General features: G+C 43.0%; 1 protein-coding gene across 1 annotated transcript; it reads left to right on the forward strand.

The window, feature by feature from the left end:
* The first annotated feature begins 9,004 nt into the window (after nucleotides 1-9,004).
* Nucleotides 9,005-12,122, forward strand: fzd10 (frizzled class receptor 10). The gene has a single exon (XM_030738492.1). The coding sequence runs from the start codon at nucleotides 9,652-9,654 to the stop codon at nucleotides 11,407-11,409; it is 1,758 nt and encodes a 585-aa protein (XP_030594352.1). The 5' UTR covers nucleotides 9,005-9,651; the 3' UTR covers nucleotides 11,410-12,122.
* Nucleotides 12,123-12,497: the final 375 nt, after the last annotated feature.

The raw sequence follows: 12,497 nt of genomic DNA on the forward strand, positions 1-12,497 counted from the left end.
TTACATCGAATGAAAATGGTCTTCTAGTGTCTGTAGACCACAGACTGTACATTGCAAACATTTAAAAAATGCAAAATGCTTGAGAAGGGCTAAAAGCACAAACACGGCAGAGATCCACTTCAGTGACTCCAGTTTGCGTATGGGAGGCACAGCAGACGCTTATCAGGTACAGGTACCTGTATCAGGACACCCGTCAATCAAAGAGGGTGCCCCTGACTCCAGCATCCACATATATGACTTATGAAAAAAACAAAAAAACAAAAACACTTTCTAAAGTTGTTATAAAAGGGTAATCTATCCATAGAGGCAAAAACCAAGCTTATTACTGAAAGCAGGCTATTTACTGTAAAACTGGGCAACACAGGAGACTATAAGGACTGATTTACTTTCTGAGCTAATCTCTAGCAGCCAACAGAGCAGTGATTCTCAAAGTGTGTGTGTGTGTGGGGGGGGGGGGGGGGGGGGGGGGGGGGGGGGGGGGGGGGGGGGGGGGGGGGGGTCAAGCGACCTGAGAGAAAACTCATATGGAACTACTTCACCTCGTTTACATTAGTACTTTTTCCAGTGACTCTGGCGACTTTTGGAGACAGCCAAGTTCAAATTTAGGGTCGCAACAGCTAGGATGAAAGGTGGTGTATACCCTGAACAGGTGGCCCTAAGTAACCTAGAAATAAAATACAGTTGAAATCGCCTAAGTTGACGTCGCATAAATCGAATTTTTGCTTTAGTCGGATGGCTTCTGCAGGTCCCAATTTTTCCTAACATTAATTCCAATAAAAATCATCACCTAAATCGGATCATGCAAGTCGGGTTTTCGCCTACCTCCAATGAAAATCTGGTCCCATTGTAATGCATTTCCTATTAAATTAAATGTGATAGGATGAGTTTAGCGCTAAAGCCCTCCTCAGCTCAAGCCACGCCCAGTTTCCAAAATCTACAATCTATGCGAACCATGCATCGCCTAGTTCTTACACAACTACCCACACTAACAACGGGTGGAGATTGCTTGAGTGTCCATATAGTCAAATGATGTCTGGATTGGCTGCACTGAGCGAATCATTTCATTCCACCGGAGACAATCACGGCAAGTGCAGGAGTTAAGCGTAAGCCACAAACTCGCACTCACGAGCAAAAATATGAGATTATAAAATCTGCGGAAGCAAATCCTGGGATGAAGCAGAAAGCCATTGCTTCGAAATGAAATATTAGGCCCCAAACTCTGTCAGATATTTTGAAGAATCTGATGTTATCTGACTTACACAGAAGACGGATTTTTTACAAGTCGGATAAAATTCAGTCGGCCATTTGAATCCGACTTAGGCAATTTCTATTGTACTATTTCACTCACCAAAACTGGAGCACGGACTTCTTGGACAGGCTGTTAGTACTATTAGCCGCAGCCAGTGTTATTCGTGAGCTAATTGCTCCACAGAGCACAAACAAATGGACCGGTCCAATTCAGTGATTGATTGAGCTCAGGTCACACATAACAGACAACTAGCATTCCCCACATGTAATTCAAAACAGTTTAAACAGGTGAATTTAAACATACTGATTTGTGATGTAAAATTTGGGGACTGACTTCCTCATTGTGCCACCCTCAAGTGGCCATACAGGAAACTGCAGTTGTTGGCACTTAAGTATTGACTTCATTTTTCAGCCCTGAAGGTTGCTGCTTGCTACAGACACTAATTGTTCCAGCATGTCTTCATACCTGCTCAGGTTTCACTGCAAGGCTTGTCAATCCCTCTCCAGGACTTCAAACACGGCACTGAAATCTTTCACCTGCACCCTCACCCATTCTTTCGCACCTCGCAGCAGAGAGAGATGGTAAATTACCCATAATTACTTTGGTTTGAGCCTAACAAAGACATTTTGTTTGCTCTTGTATTATTATCTGAACATTACATTCAGACCAGCTCTCTCTAATTAAAGCTGACATCTTTCCAACGTGCAGATATCTGCTGTGCCGCACGAAAAAAACTTTAGCTGTGCCTGACTTTTTTTTTTTGTTTTTTTGGTGGTAGCACTGAACATGAAAGCAAATAGAAATAGCCAAAGAAACTTCTGTGAAAGTGTTCTTGCAAATCTAAATAAACTTTAGAGAAAAAGACTCCATGTGGTTCCCCCCCCCAAAAAGGTCCCATGAACCAGATGAAAAGACAATGGCAAAACTTTGCTCTACACGCCTTCTTCTGGCATGAGAATCACAGCTAATAACAGCACAAGACAATGCCCATTCCTATGCTCGCTCTTCATGCCTCTTGCTATTAGATGTTCTCATTATTTTTCCTGTTTGTCTTAATGCAAAGTGAAAACAGATTTGGATAGCAATGAAAAGTTGCCCAATCGCTTAGATCTCACGCACTCTGTGAAGTCCGTTTATCCCTGATCATTATGACAGTGTTTTTCTGTCTGTATCGATAGTCATTTCCTTTCTCCCTGCAGCAGCCTTAGAGTCTCCAATGCTGTCGCTGAGCACAGCACAGCCAGCGCAGTCCCAGGGAGTGCAAGCAAAGGAGGAAATCAATAGAGAAAATATCGCTGCAGGCTCACACATTTTTATCTTGCTTTGAACGAGTCAGCTTTAATTTTGCTTTGATCTCAATTTGCTGCTTTTGGGATAGCTTGGCTGCACATTGAACCAGGAGGAATAAGCTTCCACCAGGGCTTTCTTACAAAAGACCCTTTCAACTGAGGCCTTTATTTTGCCTATATGTGTCAGTGTCCATTACTGGTTTACAAGGAATAGAGATACAAGGAATCAAAACAACTAATACTGGAGGACTCGGACACACTGGTGCACATCTTGTGCTGACCGTTCGCCAAGTGAATTTTATCTATTCTAGTCAGGGAGGATTTACAGCCAAGCAGAGCAAATGCTGGACAATGTTAGTGAGGGGGCACAATAAAGAGATCCTTAGTGTTGCTGTCAGAAATGGCTCAGTGTTTTTGTGGGGTAACAGGTTGACATGATGCACAGCTGGCGTTGTTCTCACTGCTCTGCCAACCACACTGCCAGACCTCTGTTCTCCCCCCACACATCATTAGAGCTGACACACCAAAGGGATGGTGATATTATAGCATCACCTAAGGTCTGCTAAAGATGTCTGCCCTTCCCTCATCCTTTTCCAAACCAGTGAATTCTTAGGCGGGGAGTTGTTTGGGAATTTGTTTCTCTTTTATGAAGCAGAGACAAAAGGGTAGGATAAATGACCAGGCAGAGAAAAGACCAGCGCCTTGCTGGGGAGAAAGGGAAGGGTCTAATCTAATTTGGTTAGAGGAGGATGCGTGTGTGTGTGTGTGTGTGTGTGTGTGTGTGTGGGTTTGTGCACATGTGTGCGCGCGCACATGCATGGCAGCTCTGCACAGTGTGAGGGGACTGTGGGAATGGGACAGGAGGGCTACACTATTGAATGGAGCCTCCAGAGCCAGAAGCAGTGGGGAGTCTCCCCAGACGTACTGATTCCAGGCCGGCCACTCAAAGAGGGATTAGACCAGAGAAGCCCTTCCTGATTAGCAATTCACACTCAAGTGCCCCCACAAGGACCTCGGGTAATAATATTGCCATCAGTGTCCTTCACCAGTGCGAGCAATAAAATGTTTACCCTCATTTTGGCTTTTTTTTTTTTTCTCCTCCTTCATCTTTAGCATCTGCTAATCACTTTTGAGCTTCTAAGAACGTGACGGAAAAAGTCAACCAAGTCTTGCAAACAACTCCGCTGGCTCTGATGTGACTTTCTTAAATATAAATGCATTTTGCAAGCAGTCGATTGAATCTGTTTTGGGTTCATTGCTTCATCTCAAACTGCCCCAGCAACCCCCACCCCTTCCCCCGCTACTACATCCTCCCTTCCGCTTTCTCTTTGCGGTGAAACGACCACCACATAAAAGAGCATGATGTAAGAACAGCCCACTAAACTAATACTGCTGTTTCAAAGCGGCCTCAACGCAGATGTTATTAAGATTCAAAACAAACAAAATTCATTACAACAACACTGTTTATTGCAGATTGGCTGACAGTTCCCTGGTTATATTGCTAATTTACCCTCTAAACACTGGGGAAGGTTATAATTATGCAATGACGTCCTCTTATCAACCAGAATACACAGTGAATGAGGTCAGAGGGTTAACCTTCAGCTGGTTTGACTCTTCCCGTAATGACAGCAGCAAAACAAAGCAGATTTTAATTGAGCAAAGTAAAAGGGAAAAAAAAAAAAGGGAGTGAAACAAATTAGTCCTCATTAATAAGTTACTTTATCAGACTATTTAAACCATATGAGCAAAGGATACTGGAGGCTTTGATGTTGACAGGGATCTTCAATAATTAATTGTTTGATTCATATGCATTTCCTCAAAACGTCTGACCCTTTACAGAAACTCGTGCTCTCAGTAAAGCTCCAGCATTTTAAACAGGCCAGAAACACCATGTATACTATTATACTGGATTATCTCTGTAAGCACTTTTGCAAGCAGAAGATGTTTTTAGCTGAGATTGGGCAGAGTTTGTCTTTGATATTCAAACACTGGGTTCTTTTTTTTTCTTTTTTTAACTACTGTCTTTGCCCAGATGCCATAGCTCTCCCATCATTTTTTTTTTTTTTTGGTTTTTTGGCACCAGCCTCTTCACACATTGTTGAGTGGCAATAAGAGAGAAAATAACAGATTATGTTGATAAATAGGATCATCCCGAGCTAAACGCTGAATGTGTGCGATCAGGAGGGAGAACAGGATCCTTAGACAATGTGCAGGGCATGTGGACAAATAGTCTCACCTCCAACTGAGTGTGTTGTTTCTTCTTATTGTGCCTTCTGAAAGAGTAGAGGAGGGCCTTGGTTAAGAAGATTATAGGCCTACCCCACCCGTACGTTTAATCAACATGCCCTTTCAACGCTGGCAACAATGCCAAACATGTCCCAAAACATCCCCCATCTCTCCCATAGCATACCTCACATGTTGGAACGGCATGCTAGTCATCTGAGCGCAGCAATTAACAGGAATACTCTGATTACTCTTACTGATAGTGAGTTGCTTTGGGCACATCGAGTTTCTCATCAAAGAGCTGATGGCCTCAGTTTCAGAAATGTCACCACTGCAGTGACGTGTTTTATCTCATTTGAAGCCACGCAAAACAAAAATGTACGAGGTACAACTCATTTTTACTGATCAAAATTCTCTTAAGAACCCAAGGAGCTTTGCTTCCTCGCCCTTCATTTCTTTCATCCATGGTTAAATATGTAAATAAAATGTCTAAAGTCATTCTTCAAAGGGGAACAAAAGAAAAAAGGGGGCTGAGGGAAAAGACAGCCATAAAATTCCTCCGATTCTCCATAACATTAGCCAGAGGGGGGCCAGCTTCCAGCCAGAGCCTAGCAGCAGGGGAGCGAGCTCGCTCCATAGAATCACACATCTGAAATCCCACACACAAAAAAATAAAATATCTTTTCAGCTTCAGCCATCAAAGGGCCCTCCCTTTCACTTTATTAGTTACAGAATTATCTCACAGTTGCTGATTTCTCAGAGATGGAACAGCGCTGCTTTTCTTCGTCACACTGTTGTGGTTGCAAAGATGAGATAAAGTTGCTGTGTGTGCGCAAGAGAGAGAGAGAGAGACTGTGTGTGTTTTGCACATGTGTGAGCAGGAATGAGCTATAGGAGGGGGTATATAAAAAAAAGGGGGGGGGGGGGGTGATGCAAGAAAAAAAAATCATAAAAGAGACAGTGGTAGCTACTGAGGCGACAGATGCTAAAGACTGAACAGGCCTGATTCTTCCCCTTTTCTTCTCATTTTCAAAGAGATATCATCATGACCAGCAAAACAATCATTAAAGAGAGGGAGGCAGGAGGAAAGACAGGAACGAGAACAGAACAAAGGCGATGAATTACAACAAGCCAGTAGACTGTGTCTTCTTATTAGACTATGTGACAATTTTATCTTGTCAGCTTCATTACACCAAAGGCAGTGGTAATAAGGGCAGATATTTGCTTTCAGAAATGCCAGACAGGGTTTCCTAAAAGCCAGATGATCAGTAAATGGTGAGCAGAACTGGCCCAGTGAGTGAATTGATATTACATTATTCTTCACATTAAAGTCGTCAAATCTTTTTGCTTTACTTCTGCACATCAGCCACATAATAGAGCTCCAGTTGGGCGGGAGGGGCAGAGCAGGCAGGTCAGCTGTTGTCCTTATCTTTGTGAGGGGTCCGAATATTAAAAAAAAAAAAAAAAAATGTTGCTTATAAAACTAATATAGCAGCTAAACCAACGCTCTTTTGTTTTACATTTGTTTGTTTTTTTTTCCTCAAATGACGTGAACATGAGTATTTTATACTCGTGTCCAAAGCACCTCAAATGTTAACAGCTGGATATGCGATATCTGAGGGGCACATGTGCTGCATAGGAGGAGGGTATTGTGTCCATAAGTGTATTCATACCCTATATTTATGTTCTCGCTCCTCACGCTGAGCACTAACAGCTGAAGTGCCACCGCTAAGATATGCTGGGCTTAAGCCATTTAGGCACGCTGGTGCCAGGTTTCTCTTCTCGGACACATTTCTGAAATACTTCTAAAAGCACTTTAGTGACTTGTAAAAATGTACTTAAAGCACTCCTGTTTACTTGTGATCAGCATTTCACCCACAGTGAAGACCATAGCCAGGCTTAAGTATAAATCTTACCACTACAAACCTTTTACAAGGTAATGTGAGCAAGGCCTGGAGGAGCTCTCTCTCTCTGTCTTTCTCTCTCTCTCACACACACACACACACACACACACACACACACACACACACACACACACACACACACACACACACACACACACACACACACACACACACACACACAACCAGGCAGAAAGTCCAACAAACTGTTGTTCTCTCAACCTAAGCCATCCTGCTCCTACATGAACAGAATAGTTTGGTCCTTTTTTTCTTTATACATTGTGACTTTTTACTCTTCTGCTATATAGATGGTCTCTAAACTACTTGTTTAGCTTTAGCGTTGCTAATAAAATCTGACCATTCAATCCATTTATCCTCTACACAACTTGTCCTGATTAGAACTGCCTAGAGCTTAACCCGCGAAAGAGCGAGGATCCAAATGGGACGGGTTATCAGTATATTTGTACTTGTGGAAAAGCCGTCAGCTCACCAATCCTGCATGTCTGAAAAGCGAGAGGAAAGCAGAACACCTGCAGGAAATGACCAGAGACACAGGAAGAACAAGTGAAGTGCACAAAAGTACAAAGGCTGGTGGCTTATCCATAACAAATTCTTTTGATATATTCGTTGGGGACAGCAGCCTAATAGGACCAAGAGATTCATGAATGCTGTAAACTATGATTAATTCATTGTTTTTCCACAAAAATTTTAAGTGTGTTTCTCTATATCATTCACTCACTCTTTAACATTTCAGTTATGCTCACGTTGTAACTTAACAGAAGAAATTACTATCCAAGCAAAAAGGTTAAAAAAAAAAAACAAAACCTGGAACTGCCCTGATCCGGGAAGAGAACAACTGTCACTGTAAGCAGGGTTAAACAGTAACTTCATTTATTGGTGCAATTGTATTCCTGTGAGCTTGACAATAGAACAATGCCAGCACTTTAGGACCACAATTTCAGAAGGAATTTGGCCTCCTTATTTGTTTGCAGAATGGCTTCCTTCATTGAAAGCGGCAGGAAATGTCTGCAAGGTGTTGTTGAATTTTGTGCTAACAGTGTTGGCCAGAGCACACACTGATTGCCGAATCCTACACCGATCCTAAAACTGGATACACTTTTACCATCATGCTCATATGTTCTTTGTTGCTGGTTTGTAAACTCGATTTCACTTGCTTTCTAAAAAAAACAAGTATCTTCATCTGTGCTGAATCTTCCGTATCCTAAAAAACACATTCTGTATGTGTATAAAATATATGAGTAATATACAATCCTATGTGGCTGATTCCAGCCAGTCTGCAATGAGCTGTGAATGAAAGTGATGGAAAGTAACAAACTATATTAAAGTACTGTACTTGTACAGGGTTGAAATAAACCTAACAGTGCTCTAAATGAATGCTTTAAAATAAAAGTGAGGCTACTGTGCTCTCTGCTAAAGTGCAGGGAGAACTGCATTCCTTTTTACATTACAACAGATAAAATATGATACATTTCTAGAGCGTAAAGTACTGAAAGTCATATGAAGCAGTAAAATTAGAGTTTTTAACGTTTAAATTTAAGCTGCAGTTTAAAATTACGGCCTGTTCAGATGAATCTGAGACTCCAAAATGACTACAGCTTACTTAGACTGGAATTTGCTGTACTTTGCAGCTACAGGCTACGTAACATTTTGAATTCAGGGATTTCACCTATAATACAGTGTGGTATTAGGCTTCTTCGCTGAAGGATCTGAGTATTTCTTCACCACTGGTCAATAGGCAGCTGAGTGTGTCTGGAACACCATAATTTCCGCTTCAGTCTGTACAACCGATTCAATAAAATAGTGTTCTTATGTACCAGCTTATTATTGAAAGGATGTTTTTTTGCCATTGCCTAGATTAAATCAGACCCATCCATCCATTCTCTTCAGCTTATTAAATCTGATTTCGACTTTTAAAAAGCCTTGTCATCTTTTGCCATGTTTTATCAAAATCGAAAAATGCTGTAAACATTTACAAAGGAAAGACTGAAAGGGAAAGAAGGGTAAAGAAAAAACATTGTTTTGGTGCGTCTCTGAACTAGTGCGCCTCTGAGACATATTGCGCAATATTTGTGGCTGCTCATAAAAAAATGTGTCCCTGTCCTGCTGTAGTCGAAGTTTGTGGCTGAGCACAAACAAACAGAGAGAAGGAAGTTTGCTGCGAGCCTTTGAAAGTGCTGTAATGAACAAGCTGTTCCGCACGATCTGAAAATAATCCGCGTGTCAGTGTCAGCTTTCTTATGCAAATTAGCTGTCTTTGAAGGCGGATCTTTTGGCAGGTTAGACCGGGACGGAGGCTCCGACCAGCTCAAACGAGCGCTGCCACCAAAAGCATCAACTGCCTGCTTACGGAGGGAACATAATCCTGCGTTTCTGGGACACATTTATAGTCACCAACCGGGATATTTGTGTGACTTATTTTGCTGACTGATTACTTGTCTCTGTTGCCTTGCGAGGAGCCATCCCGGTCGGATAAAGAACTGGAGGGAAATTATTTTAAGTTGACGCACAATGACTGAAACCTGCTCCGCAGAGAGATACTTTCGGAAAGTGTCATGGAGCGTGAACACGGGCCGGTGAGACTTTTGGAAACAAGATCGGGGCACAAAGCGATTCTCTTTTACGCACGGCAGACTGATACGTACAGCGCAAGAGACTGAATAAGTAGCTGCAGTAGTGAAGCCACAAACTGAGCGCTCGAAAGCATGGACCCGACGGCACACTTCCAGCGAGGAAACGTTTTCGGATCATCGTGGGATTTATCTTTTATATTTTAAATCTGCAATTGTTAAAGTGAGGAAGCGATGGTCCTGCAACGGATAGCCGAGTAAGTTTCTCCGCGTTGATCCTTCCTACCAGCGCCAGCCTGGATTCATTACTGACTTTTTAATGAAAGAAACTTGTGTGTCTGAGGTTTCGGTGAACACTTAGCTGCGTTTTTTTTTCTTTTCTATATTATAAAAAAAGGAGAATGTGTTTAACAAATAAAGTGAGCATTATGTATGCGCTACTCCTTCTGCTGCCCATGAGCGATAGGGGAGCAGCCATAAGCTCAATAGACCCTGACTGGTCAGGAGAGGGGAGATGTCAGCACATCGCCATCCCTCAGTGTAAAGACATCGGCTACAACATGACTCGCATGCCAAATCTGATGGGCCACGATGACCAAAAAGAGGCAGCCATGAAGCTGCAGGAGTTTGCCACGCTGATACAGTTTGGATGTCACAGTCACCTCAGATTTTTCCTGTGTTCACTGTATGCTCCCATGTGCACAGAGCAAGTGTCAAATCCCATTCCCGCGTGCAGAGTTATGTGTGAGCAGGTCAAACTAAAATGTTTACCAATCCTGGAACAGTTTAACTTCCCCTGGCCTGACTCTCTGGACTGTTCACGTCTGCCTACCAAAAATGACCCAAACAACCTCTGCATGGAGGCACCCAACAATGGCTCGGATGAACCTCCCAAAGTCTCCCACACCCAGCCTCCAGATTTCAGGCTGCAGCGGCCATTGAGTGGGCAGGACCTTCACCCTAAAGACAGTGGCAGCAAACAGACATGCAGCAACCCAGGCAAGTTCCACTTTGTGGAGAAGAGTGAGTCCTGTGCCCCCAAATGCTACCCAAAAGTGGATGTATACTGGAGTCAGGGAGACAAGCAGTTCTCTCTGGTGTGGATAGCCATCTGGTCCATCCTATGCTTTGTCTCCAGCGCCTTCACTGTGCTTACGTTCCTCATTGACCCACAACGTTTCAAATACCCCGAGAGACCAATCATCTTCCTCTCCATGTCCTACTGTGTTTACTCTGTGGGCTACCTCATTCGGCTCTTTGTGGGAGCTGACAGAATAGCCTGTGACAGAGACAACGGGGTCCAATATATTATCCAGGAGGGTCTGGAGAGCACAGGCTGCACTATTGTGTTCCTCATTCTGTATTATTTTGGCATGGCCAGCTCCCTCTGGTGGGTTATCCTGACCCTCACATGGTTCTTGGCTGCAGGGAAGAAATGGGGTCACGAGGCCATCGAAGCAAACAGCAGCTACTTCCATCTGGCAGCATGGGCCATCCCCGCCATAAAGACGATCATGATACTGGTGATGAGGAAGGTGGCCGGAGATGAGCTGATGGGCGTCTGTTATGTGGGCAGCATGGATGTCAAAGCTCTCACAGGTTTTGTGCTCATTCCTCTCTCCTGCTATCTTATTATTGGCACTTCTTTCCTGCTGTCTGGCTTTGTGGCGCTCTTCCACATCCGTAAGATTATGAAAACTGAGGGGGAGAACACAGACAAGCTCGAGAAGCTGATGGTTCGCATCGGTGTCTTCTCTGTTCTCTACACTGTCCCAGCCACATGCGTCATTGCCTGCTATTTCTACGAGAGGCTCAACATGGACTACTGGCGCATCCTGGCAGGGGAACAAAAATGTGTGGACAGCAGCGGGCCAGAGTCTGACGAGTGCGTCATGAAGACTTCTATCCCTGCTGTTGAGATCTTCATGGTGAAGATCTTCATGCTACTGGTGGTGGGCATCACTAGCGGTATGTGGATCTGGACCTCAAAGACACTGCAGTCATGGCAGAATGTGTTCAGCAGGAAGATAAAGAAGAGGACGAGGAGGAAGGCTGCCAGCGTGTTCACCAGCAGCAGGCCTTACATCAAACCTCACCCATCTCTCAAAGGGCACAGTGCTAAATATGAACCTACACGCCCCCCTCCAACATGTGTATGAACTGGCTGTCTTTGTACGAGCCCAAAATTACTTTTAAAGCCCTAAACAAGACTTATAATGATCAGTGCCGTCAAAAGAAACAAGCTTCATGTTTTATTTATGCAATATGCATTGAAGGTAATACAACATGGGTTTTTTTTTCCTTCAGGGGGGGGGGTTGTTTTTTTTGTTTTGTTTTTTTCTTGAGCCATGTCGCACAACAAGAGCTGCCTTTGTTTGAGAAAAATCTGCTACTCCTGGATTCACTTATCCTATTGAGGAACTTGGTAGAAAAAAAAAAAGAAACTTATTGTTCCAGAGACAAAAAGGGTGGAATAAACCATTTGGATGTGCAGTGGGGTTACTTGAATAATGTGCAATAGATGTTTTCCTTACAGGCAAAACAACACTTGTGCTGTTGTTGACAGATTCCAGACAATGCACGAACCCAGCAGACAATAATGGCAAATAGTCAGAGAGATGAGTTGTGTGTTTGGAGGCTTTTTAATGGAAATCAAGGGAGTGTCATATATGTTTGAACTGGACTGAGAGCAGCTGCTGAAAGGCGCTCAAGACCTTCCGAACTGCCCATTGTAAGGCAAATCCATGCCATAAATTAATCAAGCACTCAGTACTGAAAAGTTATTTGTACATGCGGTTTTTTTTCTCTTTCTTTGCTGTTTTATAGCACAAGGGAACATTTGTATATATTTATAAAAAGTCAAGATTTTATAGAAAAGCAATAAAACGTTTTAGTTTTAAATGCTTGTAGAGCTGGAGTTTTCTGTTACTGCTGTGCTGTTATTCTCTCTGTTGGAGTCAGACGCATTAAGCTCGTGTGGTCTTTCTTTTCTCCTTTTTGGCAATCACAGCACTTGGGCATCTTACCCCCGCTATCAAACACAGAGAGTGTACAGCCGTCATTTTAATGCATCCGAAAACCTTAATTTATATAAGTGATAGTACAGAATGGTTTCAAGAATAGCGAACTGAGCAAAAATATACATGTATTGGTCTTTAGTAGCAGGTAAATAGCTAATGGGAAATCCCAGGCATGCATCGTGTATGGATTATATGTATTTATACATCTAAAAAATGTGGGAAAACAA

This window comes from Archocentrus centrarchus, chromosome 9 (assembly GCF_007364275.1).
Source record: "Archocentrus centrarchus isolate MPI-CPG fArcCen1 chromosome 9, fArcCen1, whole genome shotgun sequence".
NCBI lineage: Eukaryota > Metazoa > Chordata > Actinopteri > Cichliformes > Cichlidae > Archocentrus > Archocentrus centrarchus.